Below are 19,018 nucleotides of genomic sequence, written 5' to 3' on the forward strand. Positions count from 1 at the left end.
GTCATCACCCAGACACATCCCCTGGTGTTACTGTATAATGTCCCATTCCCAGCAGTCACCTCTCCAGTCATCACCCAGACACATCCCCTGGTGTTACTGTATAATGTCCCATTCCCAGCAGTCACCACCCAGACACAGCCCCTGGTGTTACTGTATAATGTCCCATTTCCAGCAGTCACCTCTCCAGTCACCACCCAGACACATCCCCTGGTGTTACTGTATAATGCCCCATTCCCAGCAGTCACCTCTCCAGTCTCCACCCAGACACATCCCCTGGTGTTACTGTATAATGCCCCATTCCCAGCAGTCACCTCTCCAGTCATCACCCAGACACATCCCCTGGTGTTACTGTATAATGTCCCATTCCCAGCAGTCACCTCTCCAGTCATCACCCAGACACATCCCCTGGTGTTACTGTATAATGTCCCATTCCCAGCAGTCACCACCCAGACACATCCCCTGGTGTTACTGTATAATGCCCCATTCCCAGCAGTCACCTCTCCAGTCACCACCCAGACACATCCCCTGGTGTTACTGTATAATGCCCCATTCCCAGCAGTCACCTCTCCAGTCATCACCCAGACACATCCCCTGGTGTTACTGTATAATGTCCCATTCCCAGCAGTCACCTCTCCAGTCATCACCCAGACACATCCCCTGGTGTTACTGTATAATGTCCCATTCCCAGCAGTCACCACCCAGACACATCCCCTGGTGTTACTGTATAATGCCCCATTCCCAGCAGTCACCTCTCCAGTCACCACCCAGACACATCCCCTGGTGTTACTGTATAATGCCCCATTCCCAGCAGTCACCTCTCCAGTCATCACCCAGACACATCCCCTGGCGTTACTGTATAATGTCCCATTCCCAGCAGTCACCTCTCCAGTCATCACCCAGACACATCCCCTGGTGTTACTGTATAATGTCCCATTCCCAGCAGTCACCACCCAGACACATCCCCTGGTGTTACTGTATAATGTCCCATTCCCAGCAGTCACCTCTCCAGTCATCACCCAGACACATCCCCTGGTGTTACTGTATAATGTCCCATTCCCAGCAGTCACCACCCAGACACATCCCCTGGTGTTACTGTATAATGCCCCATTCCCAGCAGTCACCTCTCCAGTCACCACCCAGACACATCCCCTGGTGTTACTGTATAATGCCCCATTCCCAGCAGTCACCTCTCCAGTCATCACCCAGACACATCCCCTGGCGTTACTGTATAATGTCCCATTCCCAGCAGTCACCTCTCCAGTCATCACCCAGACACATCCCCTGGTGTTACTGTATAATGTCCCATTCCCAGCAGTCACCACCCAGACACATCCCCTGGTGTTACTGTATAATGTCCCATTCCCAGCAGTCACCTCTCCAGTCATCACCCAGACACATCCCCTGGTGTTACTGTATAATGTCCCATTCCCAGCAGTCACCACCCAGACACATCCCCTGGTGTTACTGTATAATGCCCCATTCCCAGCAGTCACCTCTCCAGTCACCACCCAGACACATCCCCTGGTGTTACTGTATAATGCCCCATTCCCAGCAGTCACCTCTCCAGTCACCACCCAGACACATCCCCTGGTGTTACTGTATAATGCCCCATTCCCAGCAGTCACCTCTCCAGTCATCACCCAGACACATCCCCTGGTGTTACTGTATAATGTCCCATTCCCAGCAGTCACCTCTCCAGTCATCACCCAGACACATCCCCTGGTGTTACTGTATAATGTCCCATTCCCAGCAGTCACCACCCAGACACATCCCCTGGTGTTACTGTATAATGCCCCATTCCCAGCAGTCACCTCTCCAGTCACCACCCAGACACATCCCCTGGTGTTACTGTATAATGCCCCATTCCCAGCAGTCACCTCTCCAGTCATCACCCAGACACATCCCCTGGTGTTACTGTATAATGTCCCATTCCCAGCAGTCACCTCTCCAGTCATCACCCAGACACATCCCCTGGTGTTACTGTATAATGTCCCATTCCCAGCAGTCACCACCCAGACACATCCCCTGGTGTTACTGTATAATGCCCCATTCCCAGCAGTCACCTCTCCAGTCACCACCCAGACACATCCCCTGGTGTTACTGTATAATGCCCCATTCCCAGCTGTCACCTCTCCAGTCATCACCCAGACACATCCCCTGGCGTTACTGTATAATGTCCCATTCCCAGCAGTCACCTCTCCAGTCATCACCCAGACACATCCCCTGGTGTTACTGTATAATGTCCCATTCCCAGCAGTCACCACCCAGACACATCCCCTGGTGTTACTGTATAATGTCCCATTCCCAGCAGTCACCTCTCCAGTCATCACCCAGACACATCCCCTGGTGTTACTGTATAATGTCCCATTCCCAGCAGTCACCACCCAGACACATCCCCTGGTGTTACTGTATAATGCCCCATTCCCAGCAGTCACCTCTCCAGTCACCACCCAGACACATCCCCTGGTGTTACTGTATAATGCCCCATTCCCAGCAGTCACCTCTCCAGTCATCACCCAGACACATCCCCTGGTGTTACTGTATAATGTCCCATTCCCAGCAGTCACCTCTCCAGTCATCACCCAGACACATCCCCTGGTGTTACTGTATAATGTCCCATTCCCAGCAGTCACCACCCAGACACAGCCCCTGGTGTTACTGTATAATGTCCCATTCCCAGCAGTCACCTCTCCAGTCACCACCCAGACACATCCCCTGGTGTTACTGTATAATGCCCCATTCCCAGCAGTCACCTCTCCAGTCACCACCCAGACACATCCCCTGGTGTTACTGTATAATGCCCCATTCCCAGCAGTCACCTCTCCAGTCATCACCCAGACACATCCCCTGGTGTTACTGTATAATGTCCCATTCCCAGCAGTCACCTCTCCAGTCATCACCCAGACACATCCCCTGGTGTTACTGTATAATGTCCCATTCCCAGCAGTCACCACCCAGACACATCCCCTGGTGTTACTGTATAATGCCCCATTCCCAGCAGTCACCTCTCCAGTCACCACCCAGACACATCCCCTGGTGTTACTGTATAATGCCCCATTCCCAGCAGTCACCTCTCCAGTCATCACCCAGACACATCCCCTGGTGTTACTGTATAATGTCCCATTCCCAGCAGTCACCTCTCCAGTCATCACCCAGACACATCCCCTGGTGTTACTGTATAATGTCCCATTCCCAGCAGTCACCACCCAGACCCATCCCCTGGTGTTACTGTATAATGTCCCATTCCCAGCAGTCACCTCTCCAGTCATCACCCAGACACATCCCCTGGTGTTACTGTATAATGTCCCATTCCCAGCAGTCACCACCCAGACACAGCCCCTGGTGTTACTGTATAATGCCCCATTCCCAGCAGTCACCTCTCCAGTCACCACCCAGACACATCCCCTGGTGTTACTGTATAATGCCCCATTCCCAGCAGTCACCTCTCCAGTCATCACCCAGACACATCCCCTGGTGTTACTGTATAATGTCCCATTCCCAGCAGTCACCACCCAGACACATCCCCTGGTGTTACTGTATAATGCCCCATTCCCAGCAGTCTCCTCTCCAGTCACCACCCAGACACATCCCCTGGTGTTACTGTATAATGCCCCATTCCCAGCAGTCACCTCTCCAGTCATCACCCAGACACATCCCCTGGTGTTACTGTATAATGTCCCATTCCCAGCAGTCACCTCTCCAGTCATCACCCAGACACATCCCCTGGTGTTACTGTATAATGTCCCATTCCCAGCAGTCACCACCCAGACCCATCCCCTGGTGTTACTGTATAATGTCCCATTCCCAGCAGTCACCTCTCCAGTCATCACCCAGACACATCCCCTGGTGTTACTGTATAATGTCCCATTCCCAGCAGTCACCACCCAGACACATCCCCTGGTGTTACTGTATAATGCCCCATTCCCAGCAGTCACCTCTCCAGTCACCACCCAGACACATCCCCTGGTGTTACTGTATAATGCCCCATTCCCAGCAGTCACCTCTCCAGTCACCACCCAGACACATCCCCTGGTGTTACTGTATAATGCCCCATTCCCAGCAGTCACCTCTCCAGTCATCACCCAGACACATCCCCTGGTGTTACTGTATAATGTCCCATTCCCAGCAGTCACCTCTCCAGTCATCACCCAGACACATCCCCTGGTGTTACTGTATAATGTCCCATTCCCAGCAGTCACCACCCAGACACAGCCCCTGGTGTTACTGTATAATGTCCCATTCCCAGCAGTCACCTCTCCAGTCATCACCCAGACACATCCCCTGGTGTTACTGTATAATGCCCCATTCCCAGCAGTCACCTCTCCAGTCACCACCCAGACCCATCCCCTGGTGTTACTGTATAATGTCCCATTCCCAGCAGTCACCTCTCCAGTCATCACCCAGACACATCCCCTGGTGTTACTGTATAATGTCCCATTCCCAGCAGTCACCACCCAGACACATCCCCTGGTGTTACTGTATAATGTCCCATTCCCAGCAGTCACCTCTCCAGTCAGCAGCTGAATGATATTGAAGGTCAGCTCCAATATCTTCTTGTCATTGATTTTTTCATGTGTCGGTGGAAGCACTTTGATGGAGCTCTGGTTTATGCTCAGTTCTCCTGAAACTCGGGGATAGCTGCTTGGTGTGACACTCTCACCGGGCTTCTTCACAACAACACACTCCTATATAATGAGAGACACTAATAAATATCACTGCGCAAAAAGACAGACACAATTTTTTTTTCTATCAGGACCAAAGTACATATTCCCAATTGAGTCTACTTTTACAAACAAAATAAAATATTGTCTTAACCTAGAAGTCCCTGTTATATTAATATCCTCCCCAGTAAGATCCCTGTGTTAATAATAGAGATAACAGTGATGTCACTGTGACACTCCCAGACTCCCTCACCTCCCCAGTCAGGTCCCTGTGTTAGTAATAGAGATAATAGTGATGTCACTGTGATACTCCCAGACTCCCCTCACCTCCCCAGTCAGGTCCCTGTGTTAGTAATAGAGATAATGATGTCACTGTGATACTCCCAGACTCCCTCACCTCCCCAGTCAGGTCCCTGTGTTAGTAATATTGATAAGAGTGATGTCACTGTGACACTCCCAGACTCCCTCACCTCCCCAGTCAGGTCCCTGTGTTAGTAATAGAGATAATAGTGATGTCACTGTGATACTCCCAGACTCCCTCACCTCCCCAGTCAGGTCCCTGTGTTAGTAATAGAGATAAGAGTGATGTCACTGTGACACTCCCAGACTCCCCTCACCTCCCCAGTCAGGTCCCTGTGTTAGTAATAGAGATAATAGTGATGTCACTGTGATACTCCCAGACTCCCCTCACCTCCCCAGTCAGGTCCCTGTGTTAGTAATAACAAGAGATATGGTAAGAACTTACCTTTGTTATCTCTGTTTCTACGAAGTCCATAGGGTCCACAGGGTTGACCTTGGGGTATAGCTGGATCTGGATCCACGGGCACCACGCAGTTAAAGCTTTGCTGCTCCCAGGATGCACTTGGGTCCGTCCTCCTCTATACCCCGCCCCGGCCACAGGCACCTCAGTTGGTAAGCAGCTAAGGCCGGAGGAGGAGACTAAACAGAGAGAAGGAAGACTGGAACACACAAGAAACCATACTCACAGAAATGGGAGACGGAAAACCGGTGACCAGCCACACAGCCCATTTGAAGCCAGGTGCGTCAGGGCGGGCGCCCTGTGGACCCTATGGACTTCGTAGAAACAGAGATAACAAAGGTAAGTTCTTACCATATCTCTTGTTTTCTACTTCAGGGTCCATAGGGGGTCCACAGGGTTGACCTTGGGGATGTCCCAAAGCAGTTCAACTAAGGGCGGGGACGCTCCTGTGCTGAAAGGAGTACCCGGCGCCCAAAGGATGCATCCTGAGAGGCGAAGGTGTCAAACGCATAAAACCTCAAAAACGTCTGAATTGAAGACCAAGTAGCCGCCTTACACAGCTGAACAGCGGAGGCGCCACGTCTAGCAGCCCAAGAGGGACCCACAGAACGAGTGGAATGAGCCTTAACAGAGGCTGGCACAGGTAAACCCTCCTGCGCATAAGCCTCACAAATAACTGAACGAAGCCAACGGGCTATCGTTTGCTTGTTGGCAGGCCAACCCCTCTTGTGAAAACCAAAGAGGACAAACAAAGAATCCGACTTCCTAACCGAAGCAGTCCGGTCCACATAGATTCTAAGTGCCCGGACCACATCCAAGGAAGCCTCACCAGCCGAAAGATCAGGTGACTGAAAAGCTGGCACAACAAGTTCCTGATTAATATGGAACTTCGAGACCACTTTGGGCAAAAACTCAGGACGCGTGCGGAGCACTGCCCTGTCCTGGTGAAAAATCAGAAAAGGAGGGCGACAGGAAAGCGCCCCCAATTCTGAAACCCTCCTGGCCGAAGCAATTGCCAGGAGAAAAATGGTCTTAAACGTCAGCCACTTGAGCTCCACCGACTCAAGCGGCTCAAAAGGAGGACCCTGCAAGACCCTCAGTACCACCGTCAAGTCCCACGGAGCCACCGGAGGCACGAAGGGAGGCTGGATCCTGAGAACACCTTGGAAAAAGGTGTGAACGTCTGGCAGTGTAGCAATCCGTCGCTGAAACCACACGGACAAAGCAGACACATGAACCTTCAGAGAGGCCAGGCGTAAGCCGAGGTCCAAACCCGATTGAAGAAATTCCAAGATTCTGGAAACCCGGAACACCTGCGGATCATAGTTTCTGGATTCACACCATTGAAAATAAGTGCGCCACACCCTGTGGTAAATCCGCGCGGAGGCAGGCTTGCGTGCCCTAAGCATGGTACCAATCACTGAACTGGAGAAACCCCTAGACCTCAAGACGGCTGTCTCAAGAGCCACGCCGTCAAAGACAGCCGACCCAGATCCGGGTAAAGGCAGGGCCCCTGAGACAACAGGTCCCGACGCTGAGGAAGAAGGTACGGAGCGTCGATGGAGAGGCACCTCAGATCGGAGTACCAAGGACGTCTGGGCCACGCCGGAGCCACCAGCACGAGCGTGCCGCCGTCCTGCTTGAATTTCCGCAGAACCCGAGGAAGTAAGGATATCGGAGGAAACAGATACGCCAGGTGAAACGTCCATTTCACCGACAGAGCGTCTACCAGACAGGCGCCTGCGTCTCTTGTCCTTGACCCGTAAACGGGCAACTTGTGATTGTGACGGGAGGCCATCAAGTCCAGCTCCGGCAGCCCCCACCTGTCCACGAGTAGCTGAAACACCTCTGGGTGAAGCGACCATTCCCCGGGATGCACATCGTGACGGCTGAGGAAGTCCGCCTCCCAATTGAGGACTCCGGGAATGAAGACTGCCGAGATCGCTGGAACATGACACTCCGCCCAAGCAAGAATGCGAGACACCTCCGACATTGCTGCCCGACTGCGAGTTCCCCCTTGGTGGTTGATGTACGCCACCGTGGTGGCGTTGTCGGACTGCACCTGAACCGCCCTTCCGTGAAGAGCGGGGCCGGACGACTGCAGGGCCCTGTACACAGCCCGCAGTTCCAGGATGTTGATGGGGAGAAGTGCTTCTTCCGCGGACCAACGACCTTGAAGCGATAATGAGCCGGTCACTGCCCCCCAACCCCGAAGACTGGCATCCGTCGTGAGCAGGACCCAGTCCGGGATCCAAAAGGGGCGCCCCTCGACCAGATGCACCGTCTGAAGCCACCAAGCCAAAGACTGCCGAACCTCCGCGGACAACACCAGCATCTGAGAGCGGATCCGGTGAGGTAACCCGTTCCATTCCGATAGAATCAGCCCCTGCAGGGGCCGGGAATGGAACTGGGCAAATTCCACCATGTCGAATGTCGACACCATGGACCCCAGAACTCTCATAGCTGAATGGACCGACAGGCGGCAACTGCTCAGGCAACTGTGTATCCGCAGCTGCAGGGAGGAGACCTTCTCTGGAGTCAGGAAAATCCGCTGCTGACGAGAATCCAGCAGGGCTCCCAAATGAACCATCCGCTGTGATGGAATCAGGGAGGACTTCTTCCAGTTTATCAACCACCCGTGTGCTTGAAGACAAGCAATGGTCAGGTGGAGATGTCGAAGAAGCACCTCCGGGGAGCTCGCCAGCAGCAGAAGATCGTCCAGGTACGGCAACAGACGTAGACCCTGACCCCGAAGGTGGGCAGCCATAACCGCCATCACCTTGGTGAACACCCTCGGAGCCGTGGAAAGGCCAAAAGGCAACGCCCGAAATTGGTAGTGATGTTTCAGGATAGCAAACCTCAGATACCGCTGATGTGCCGGTGCTATGGGCACATGGAGATATGCGTCCTGGATATCGAGGGAGACCATATAATCCCCGGGTTCCATCGCCAGAATGATGGAACGTAACGTTTCCATCCTGAACCTGGGAACTCTGAGGTATCTGTTCAGAGACTTCAAATTCAGGATAGGGCGATGAGAACCATTGGGTTTCTGTACCAGAAACAGAGTAGAATAGTACCCCGTCCCGCGCTGAGACTGCGGAACGGGAACAATGACCCCTGCTTGTAGCAAGGATTCTATAGCTACCTGAATCTGACCAGCTTTGGTCTTGTCCAGAGAAGGACTCGTACAGAAAAACTGGTGGGGCGGCCTGAACCGAAAAGACAGGGCGTACCCCTGAGAGACTACTTCTCGAACCCAGGCATCCGTGGTGGTATTGTGCCAACACTGGGCGAATTGGAGAAGTCGGCCTCCCACTCTGGGGTCCCCCAGAGAGAGGCCCGTCCCATCAGGCAGCAGGCTTATCCTCCTGCTTGGAAGAAGGGCGCCGAGCACTCCATGCCTGCTTCTTGGGCTTGGGTGCGGCCTTGGTCGCCGAATGTCTCGGGAAGGACTGGCCCTTGGCCTTACCCTGAACCCGAAAGGACCGAAAGGCAGAGCTCCTCACCTTAGCCGGCGCAGAGGCCGAAGGGAGAAAAGCCGACTTGGACTTAGCCAAAGTATCCACTATTCTGTCCAAATCCGGACCAAATAGTAAATCACCATTAAAAGGCAAAGCCTCCAGACCCTTTTTTGAATCTGCATCAGCCCTCCAGGACCTCAGCCACAGGGAGCGCCGAGCAGATACCGCTGCAGCCGACACCCTAGAAGTGAGCAGGCTGGCATCCAAAGACGCTTCCCCAATATAGGAAGCTGCATCCCGCATCTGTCCCACTAACGCTCTCTGGATATCCGGAGCCTCATCAGGAAAGGTATCCTCCAAGGCATTGGCCCATGCCTCAATGGCTTTAGCCACCCAGGAGATAGCCATGGACGGGCGAGCCACCGCCCCGGAAAGAGAATAAATGGACTTTAAACAAGTCTCCACCTTCCTGTCCGTGGGATCCTTCAAAGAGGAGATAGACGGCAATGGCAACGTCGCGCTTTTGATCAAGCGGGTAACGTGGGAATCCACCGCCGGCGGAGTTTCCCATTTCCTGCAATGAGCTTCAGGAAAAGGATAGTTCGCCGCCAACCTTTTCTGTGGATGGAACCTCTTACTAGGTAATTGCCAGGCCGCCGCCATATGATCCGATAATTGATCAGACAGGGGGAACACAGTTGAGGTCACCTTGGCCTTTTTAAAATTAGGAAACTTCGACCTAGGAGCCGGCGCATCATCCTCAACATGTAGGATAGCCCGCACCGCCCTAACTAAGGCTGGAACATTAATGGAGGACTTAGCTTCCACCTCCTGCCCCATGACATCAGAGTCAGAGTCCTCATGGATTTCTCCATCATCTGAGGACACTTCCGAGTCCGACAACTGCGCAGCTAGTGAACTCACAACCGGACGTTTAGACACCCTTGGTGGCACATCCCCTTGCAACATAGACTGAAACGCCGAGGATGAAGCCGCCAGACTCTGTACGGAGCTGGATAGAACATCCACCCAAGGCGGAGGAGCCGTCGGAGCAACACTCTGCAAAGGCACTACAGACTGACACGTCCCTGGGGAAGACTGCACATACACAGGCAGTCCCGAGTAAGGACCCACAGTCTGGGCCCCGGGGGAAGACCGCAACATTTGTGGAACCCTCGGGGAATGGGAGATGGTGGGCTGCGGTAACGCCCTAGAAGGGACCGCTGATGGGACCGATAACCGGTCCGCAATAGACGCCAGCACCTGTGAAAACATCGCCCAAGGAGGGTCCTGTGATACAGGGGGGTTGGAGGGGCCCGGTACCAGCTGGCACCGCCCGCACAGACCATCCTGAGATAAGTCCTCCCCATCAACTCCTGCAGCACAGCGTCTGCAGGAAAATAACACAGGAGCCACAGAGCGCTCAGTCTCCTCATCCGACATGATACCGTAAATACATAAGAAATAGGTATCACCAGAGGAATTACGGTTTTAACACCCGCGCACTCACCAGTATGCGAAACAACAGCCCAGAAATGGTACTGTGTAGCACACAACAGTATGTGACTGACCCCACAAATACGTGTTTTATATATGTGAGGGTCTCAGAAAACCGCCCTTCCCCCACACACCTGCCGGGCCGTAGGAGAAGGAAAGGGATAGTTATAAGCTGACAGTAAGGAGAATAAGTCACAGACAGGCAGCACTAGCAATAGCCACATACAATGCAGAAAAGTTATACTCACTGCACCTTCCGCTACAATCAACCGCCCAGATTCAGTGTCTGGGAGGGCTATAGCGCTGTGTACACTGTCCTTTAGCAGGGGAGAGGTACACAGGGGGACCGGTCCACTTGATACCGCCTGGGAGTCTGCGATGTGCCAGTAAAGATGGCCGCCGGAGACCTCAGAGGAGGAGTGGCCGAGAGATAAGAGCAGCTCAGCGACGCCAGACTGCTAGTTGAAAGGCGCGCTGAGCTGAGGGGAGGAGCCGCTAGACAGGGAAGGCTGCCTCCCCTGGCTAGCAATTAACCCCCGGGTTGCCGGTCCCGCTACCAGCCTGATACCCTGGTGGTCTAGCGGACACGCGGGGTATTCCTCAATTGAGGGGGAGCCCGCCGCCGCCGCTAGCGCCTCCGGTCTGTCCCCAGAGACCGGAGGCTCCTGACTGCATTAAAGTATCCGCGGGCCGCCGCACGCGGCGACCCGCAGCTTACCTGATCCCCGTCGCGTCCGGCAGCAGTCAAGGGAGTCCCCAGAGCCCGGCTAGTACAGGCTCTGGGGTCCCGCCGCGATCCCCAGAGCTGTACTGGCGTCGCGGCGCCAGCGGGGAGAAGGAGCGGCAGCGTGGACGTCCTAAAGGACAGTCTGATGCTGCCGCTCTAAAAGTGTAAAAAAAAAAGAAGAAAAAAATAAAAAAAAATTTCTTTTAAAATAAAGCTTAGGGGCTGCTCCTGCAGCCCCACTGCGACAGGGTGACCCGACTCCGGCCGGGCACCAACTAAAACTGAGGTGCCTGTGGCCGGGGTATAGAGGAGGACGGACCCAAGTGCATCCTGGGAGCAGCAAAGCTTTAACTGCGTGGTGCCCGTGGATCCAGATCCAGCTATACCCCAAGGTCAACCCTGTGGACCCCCTATGGACCCTGAAGTAGAAAGAGATAATGATGTCACTGTGATACTCCTAGACTCCCTCACCTCCCCAGTCAGGTCCCTGTGTTAGTAATAGAGATAAGAGTGATGTCACTGTGACACTCCCAGACTCTCACCTCCCCAGTCAGGTCCCTGTGTTAGTAAGAGAGATAATGATGTCACTGTGATACTCCCAGACTCCCCTCACCTCCACAGTCAGGTCCCTGTGTTAGTAATAGAGATAAGAGTGATGTCACTGTGACACCCCCAGGCTCCCTCACCTCCCCAGTCAGGTCCCTGTGTTAGTAATAGAGATAATGATGTCACTGTGATACTCCCAGACTCCCCTCACCTCACCTCCCCAGTCAGGTCCCTGTGTTAGTAATAGAGATAATAGTGATGTCACTGTGATACTCCCAGACTCCCCTCACCTCCCCAGTCAGGTCCCTGTGTTAGTAATAGAGATAATAGTGATGTCACTGTCACACTCCCAGACTCCCTCACCTCCCCAGTCAGGTCCCTGTGTTAGTAATAGAGATAATAGTGATGTCACTGTGACACTCCCAGACTCCCTCACCTCCCCAGTCAGGTCCCTGTGTTAGTAATAGAGATAAGAGTGATGTCACTGTGACACTCCCAGACTCCCTCACCTCCCCAGTCAGGTCCCTGTGTTAGTAATAGAGATAATAGTGATGTCACTGTGATACTCCCAGACTCCCCTCACCTCCCCAGTCAGGTCCCTGTGTTAGTAATAGAGATAATGATGTCACTGTGATACTCCCAGACTCCCTCACCTCCCCAGTCAGGTCCCTGTGTTAGTAATAGAGATAAGAGTGATGTCACTGTGACACTCCCGGACTCTCACCTCCCCAGTCAGGTCCCTGTGTTAGTAAGAGAGATAATGATGTCACTGTGATACTCCCAGACTCCCCTCACCTCCACAGTCAGGTCCCTGTGTTAGTAATAGAGATAAGAGTGATGTCACTGTGACACTCCCAGGCTACCTCACCTCCCCAGTCGGGTCCATGTGTTAGTAATAGAGATAATAGTGATGTCACTGTCACACTCCCAGACTCCCCTCACCTCCCCAGTCAGCAGGTAGATGATCTCCAGAGTGAGATTATATATCCTTTCAGTAATTTTACTTTTATCCTTGTCTGTACAGCGCTTTTCTTTGGTTTCTGGTGGAAGTTTTTGGAAACACTCAAATGATCGGCTTGTTAAATCTATATTAGCCTACAAGTAAAACAGAGAAGATAAGTGTTGACTATGTAAATACATCACACTTTTGGAATAGCAGTCCGACACCACAACTATAGACATTCAGCTGTTGCTTCTTGTCAAAGATACAGCCACTATTTCACAGCACTGTATTGGGAGCATCCATACTTAAATAGGAGAGATTCAGGTCACCATGTCTGTCAGAGGAGAAATTAACTACTTATCTCCGTGTTTTGGCCTAGTCAGTATCAGGGTCTGTAAGGTCAACGTTTGCAACCTGCAGGAAACAGGACATGACAGCATGGTTGGTGTAGTGGTTAGCATGACTACTTTAGAGCACTAAGGTCTTGGGTTTGATTGCCACCAAGGCCCTATATGTGGGGTTTCTGTTACTCTAGAAGTGAGAGGGACAAATGTGTTACTCCTGAGGTTACATGATGTAATGTAGTACTAAGGGGCAAGATGGAGTTTTGTATTACTACAGAGTTGAGGATGTAATTTGTTACTACATAGGTATTGGAGGCAAATGTGTTACTACAGAGGCATGAGGGGATAAGGTCCCACTTTGGAGGTGGGGGGTGAGAGAGAGAGATGTGTAACAGGAGCAAATGTATTACCACAGAATAGGAAAAATGTGTTAATGAGCATTCTTACCTACTTTGTGTCCCGGGGATCCAAGAGGGGGTGGTTCAGGGAGGAAGGGAGGGATGAGAAATAATCTCGGCCCCCCCTTCTGTGTCATAATGCCACTAGGCCATGATGGCACAATTTATAGTCAACACGCCATGGCCACTTCACGAGTACTAGACGGATCCAAGAGCACTGCCTGCTATCCCGGGACATCTCTCCCAAAATCTGGTGTCTCTCGGAAACGCCGGGAGAGTAGACAAGCATGTACTACAATAGTGACTGAGGCCAAATGTCTTAGTCACACCCTCTACATGTCTGAGGCGGTGCACAAACTCCCATAAGTTCTGGGACATTTTACCAAAGTCCTAGCACTCTGGCTTTGTCTTACTGCATCTACTTACGTTTAATTCCATCTTTTCCCGGACTAAGTTGTGTACCCCTGTCTTGAGGGTATTCTACAACTAAACATATATAGAAAAAGACTTACCGGGTCACCTTGCTGATGGCCCGGATTAAGTAAAGGGCTGATGTCAATGAGATCTAATGAATGGTTGGATTTGGATTTCAATGAGGGCTTTCTTTCACCATGAACACGTCCTCGAGTTGCGTTTGGCACAGAATAATCTGCATGCGCTCTCTTGCATGGCGGGTCCAAACTTTCCTCACGTAGATCTTGTGGTGGGACGTCTCGGAAGATTGTTGGAATGGCATCTTTTTTCAAGGTCTTCCGCAGCCCAAAAGGTACGTAGGACTGTTCGGTGAAATGCTCTGAGCAGATTCTAAACTTGTCGTATCTTTTGCCCTTAAATATACTCTCGGCCAACTCGTCGACGTTCCCGATGGCCTGCCCACTCTGCTCAATGCACCTGAGCCATGTTTTGATTTTGTCCAGACGGTTTGGAAACACGTGCAATACTATATTCAGAGAGGAAAACTTCTTTCTCCCAAAGGTGCTGCATCGTTCAACAAAGCATCTCGGCATTTTTCTTATTTCTGGAGAAGAACAAAATCACCTTATGTACAATGGACACAGAGTGAAAATAGTTTTTTGTTGTTTTTTTGTATTGAATTTATACAAGTGGAAGGGTCTCAATCTAGTCATATGCTGAAATCCGATTGGTCTAAAACAAAAAAAGCCGGGTGCTGCAAATCGGTCACAGTGGTGCAGAGGCTCATACCACCTGTCCTAATAGATTCCTCCAGAAAATTATGATCCAAAAGTTTGATGTACAGCACATGAAACCTAGCAACCGCGGGAGCGCGCAATCACCCATACACACTGAGCGATGTAGGCAATTTGTCGTTACAAAATGGCAAGGCAGCCCAACATCGCTCCAGTGTGTACCCAGCTTTTCATATTGGTCACTTCACTTAGTCCAACATCATAAAGGTGAACCACTGATCAGGTCCCACACTTTCACAAATGTGTGCTTTGCCCCCAAAGTCATGCCTACCCCTCATTATGACCTCCTGTTCCAGAGTGCCCTCTCCCCACCAATAGCCACCATCTGCAGAGCATAACAGTTCATTACACTCCCTCATCCTCTCCTATACAACCCTTGTTCTTATTACCAGCTCTATATCCACTTATATTTATAACACTAATTAAAAATTCTGCAGAGCATTAAAAAGATCACTACACCCCCTCTTCATATCCTATACTGCTAAACATTCCTCTTTCCAATGCTCGCCAATGCTATGCCACCAAATATTCATACATACCAACCTTACCATCTCCCTCTGTATAACGCCTCCACTTTACTAACCACCAACTACAGACCATCAACCAGCTCATCACAGCACCTCTTCCTATACCATGCTCGTGTACACCACTCCAACATAAGCATACCAGTATAATGCCCCCAAATATTCACACCTACCGCCTCCAAGTCCTCAGAACTACCATCTACAGAGCATCCCACGGCTCATCACACTATCCTGTCCTTCTATAAAACCATTATACATATTGTTAACAACACTATTGCCGCTAATGGTCATACCTACCGACCATTACCACCTCTCTCCATCACTGACTACCATCTGCAGAGCATTGACAGCTCATTGCACTGCATACCTAATGACCAATTACGTCCAGCAGCGTACCCTCTCATCAACCCAAATCCATAACGGTTTTCCTTTTACCCATCATCTGCCCTCTCAACCGATCCTGTGCTTCTACAGACCCCTTTTTCTGTCCATACTAGGGATAGTCATCGGAAACTGATTGTTAGCAACAATCGATGTTTGCGATTAAATAAAAGTACTTTTTCCTTCGAGTACCGGGAATTTGATGGTAGCTAGCCATCGGAAGCAGCTTTTCGATGCCTATCCAATGGAAGCCTGGGGGGCACTCCACTGCTTTTCATGGCAGAGCAGCGTTAGAGCAGCAGGAGAATAGAAGCTGTGCGCATGCGCACAGCATCTATTCTCACTGTAGGGGGGAACCCAGGGGCAGCCCAGCATCTCGAAGATTGCTGGGCATGCCCCCACAATGACGTGAACGGAGAGAGCCATGATGCTTTGCCCCTTTCATATAGGCTCTGGCCCCTTTTACACGCTGCGAGTATGACTGTCACAATGGTTATACTATTTAATGGTTGCGATGCGATGGCTAGTTGCCATCGCATCGCTGGATTTGATATTGGAAGCCCGGCAACCATTCGATGCCAGGCTTCCGATGTCCATCCCTTGTCCTTACCACTACTAGAACACTGAATAATCATAGCTATGGGTTGGGTACGGGATGCCTTATCCCTGCAGTCAGAATCTCGACAGAAGGAGGTAAGTATACTCTCTTTCCCCTAACCCTACCTCCCCGCAGCCTAAACCTAACCTCCCTCCCCCCATAGTGCATAACCCAATACTTACTGTCAGGATGCCGGCGCCGGATTCTGATTGGTGTTGGGATTCAGGCGCCGGCATACACATCCCATAGCTATCCCCTTTTACCATATGTCACTGCTGTATACCTTCTACACATACCTAGCCATTATCTTCAGAGTGTCACACAGCTCACCGAACCTTGCTTCGGAAAAAGTTAAGAACATGGGGTACACTAACTTTTTACTCTCGCTCTATATAATATAGAGTATGGTAAAAGAAGATTACTTCTGTTAGGTTATATTACAAGTGTACTTAGGTTATATTACAAGTGTACTTATGTTAGTGTACCAAATTGTGAACTTTTATCCTTGCTTCCTATCTCATGTTTCCACACTCTCCTCTTTTCCATCATTACCAGTGATAGGGGGTATATTTACTAAAGTGCAGGTTTTTAGAAGTGGAGATGTTGCCCATAGCAACCAATCAGATTCTAGCTAGTATCTTCTAGGTGCTAGATAAATGTTACGTGGAATCTGATTGGCTGCTACGGGCAACATCTCCACTAATAACCTGCACTTTAGTAAATATACCCCATAGGTCGGTATTCAGTTGTTTTAGCGCGCCCGATCTCTTGTCTAAAGTGACGGGAGATCTCGGGGCCGATGATCGCGGCCATAGAGGTCGGGTTTAGCCGCGTAAAACGGCTACCCCCGACTAAAGTGCTGTCCGTCACAATTGCGAAAAGTGCCGTTTGGGCGCCCAAACAGTTCACTTTTCGCCCATTCCAGCTAGCACCTCCCGGGTCGAGCACAAAGGGGGTAGAAACAATTGCATGCCGCCCATAGTCTCCCTATTATTCACACCAAGCTCCATTACCACCTCCCGCTCCCGTATTCCTCTTACCCATCTCACCCCATCTGTAGGGTACCACACCACTCCCTTCACCCCATCTTTACATCCTGCGCTTCTATATGCACCTATTAGTCTAGCCTAACACCACCCACCTGATCCTCTGGGGTAGATTTAGTAAAGGTCGATTTTAATCGATTAACATCGATGTTGTGTTCCTGGGGCTAAATGACACATGTACTAACAGTTTTTGATTTACTTTTTGAAGTATTATTAAATGTGTGATTAAGCTCAGGAAACTAAACATCGATGTTAATCGATTATGATCGATTTAAAATCGATTATAATCGACCTTCAGTAAATATACCTCCCCCTGTATTGAATCAGCCCCTTCACTGATTCATTACATCCCCTGGAGACAGGGGGTCTCATGTTATAATACTGGATAAAGAAAACCTGTAAATAAATAAATAATAATACAGTAATAACACAAATACTGTAACAATACGGCACAATATACTGGAATACTATACTGTAGTAATGCTGCAATAATATTGGAATAATGCTGCACTTGTGCTACAGGGATACTGTAACAATACTCGCCTCACGCTCCGCGTCGGCCTCCGTATCGCAATATAGTAAATAATACAGTAGATGTCGGGACCGGTTGCTACGGGCCCCCGTCCCTAGAAACCGTTCTGCGCGCACCGGATTTTCCGGGTCAGGTGGCCGACGGCGAGGTCACGCAGCCGTCTGCACCAATCCGAGCGCGGCACGGCCAAATTCCCGCCCTGCCAATCACACCAGTGGTGGAGGGGGGGGGGAGTATTATGGGGGGAGGCGTCGCGAGGCCTGCCGCCCGCTTCTGTAGCAGCTGCTGCCGAGCACTATCCCATTGTGTGTACCCTCCATTAACGTGTTATATTTATATATATATATATATATACACACACACATTTTTTTATATACTATTATCCTTTTGTGGGAAGTAATGGGAGAAGGGGGGTGGCCACTTCCAAAGGCGCCGCTCCCCTCTTAGCCAAGGACCCTCTTTGATTCCCCCAGCCAAGTGCACCCTTCCACTCTGCCAATTGTGCCCATTCAGTAATGGTGACCATCGATGGTCAATGGTTTTGAGCCACCGAGCATAAACCATCAACAGCGAGCCATCGTGGTGTATCTTTTGCAGATGCGCAGTCGGTGCCCGCACAAAACACATTTGTGTTTCACCATCAGGCTCAGCCGTTTAGGGGAGGAGTCAGTCTGCGTTCCCAGAATTGGACGTGACGCCCCCGTTTTCTGGGAGTGACGAGACCAGGGTCTGCGTTGGAAGATGCAGATTTCCTGGCCTCGGCTGGCAAGACGGCCATTCTGCATAGCCTTTGTCTTTCTCAAATGACCGATGCTTCAACCATCGCGACCGATTGGGATGCAGCAATCGGCTCTGCAATGCTTTTAGGAGGCGTCTTTTCGCCTCAGACGCCTCCTGCTTCATTACCATATTTTCACATTGCTGCTTCGGCCAAAGATGCAGCAGCCATGTGAACTACGCTCATCTCTGAATCAGGCCCCTATTTTATAAGAGATATATCTTATATTCCGTATATATTTCTATGAAAAAATGTTTATATGCTAAATAGACCAATAGTATAATAATACTACTTCATGGGGTAAATGTAATAGCCCGAGACGCAGTCAATTACATTTAATCATGAAAAGCAAAACAGGTTGTTTTGCCGTGTATATGGTTGCTACTTTAAAACATCGGCCAGACTCGCTGGGGTCTCACCAATGCCTGAAATTCTCAGGCTGTTACATTTACCCCAGTATGTTATTTGTGAATATCACTGGCCCTCATTCAGAGCCGTACGCTCTGAGCAGAGCGCACGCTCTGAATGAGGGCCACCCTCCATAATTATGGAGCGTCCTCCTGGACGCTCGTATAGCTGTGGGTCACCACTTGCGAGTGGGTCTGAATCAG

General features: G+C 50.9%; 1 protein-coding gene across 1 annotated transcript in view; it reads right to left on the reverse strand.

Moving 5' to 3' along the window:
* LOC148508031 (uncharacterized) overlaps positions 1-17,819 on the reverse strand; it is a 100,545-nt gene extending 82,726 nt beyond the window's left edge. Inside the window, exons 1-4 of the mRNA XM_088445205.1 lie at positions 17,641-17,819; positions 13,853-14,358; positions 12,598-12,750; positions 4,506-4,685 (exon numbers count right to left, since the gene is read on the reverse strand). Coding sequence (XP_088301331.1) covers positions 4,506-4,685; positions 12,598-12,750; positions 13,853-14,347 — 828 coding nt within the window. The 5' untranslated portion in view covers positions 14,348-14,358; positions 17,641-17,819. The remainder of the gene's footprint in view (positions 1-4,505; positions 4,686-12,597; positions 12,751-13,852; positions 14,359-17,640) is intronic.
* Positions 17,820-19,018: the final 1,199 nt, after the last annotated feature.

Source organism: Taudactylus pleione, unplaced genomic scaffold, assembly GCF_031769625.1.
Source record: "Taudactylus pleione unplaced genomic scaffold, aTauple2 ptg000377l, whole genome shotgun sequence".
In the NCBI taxonomy this organism is placed as follows: domain Eukaryota; kingdom Metazoa; phylum Chordata; class Amphibia; order Anura; family Myobatrachidae; genus Taudactylus; species Taudactylus pleione.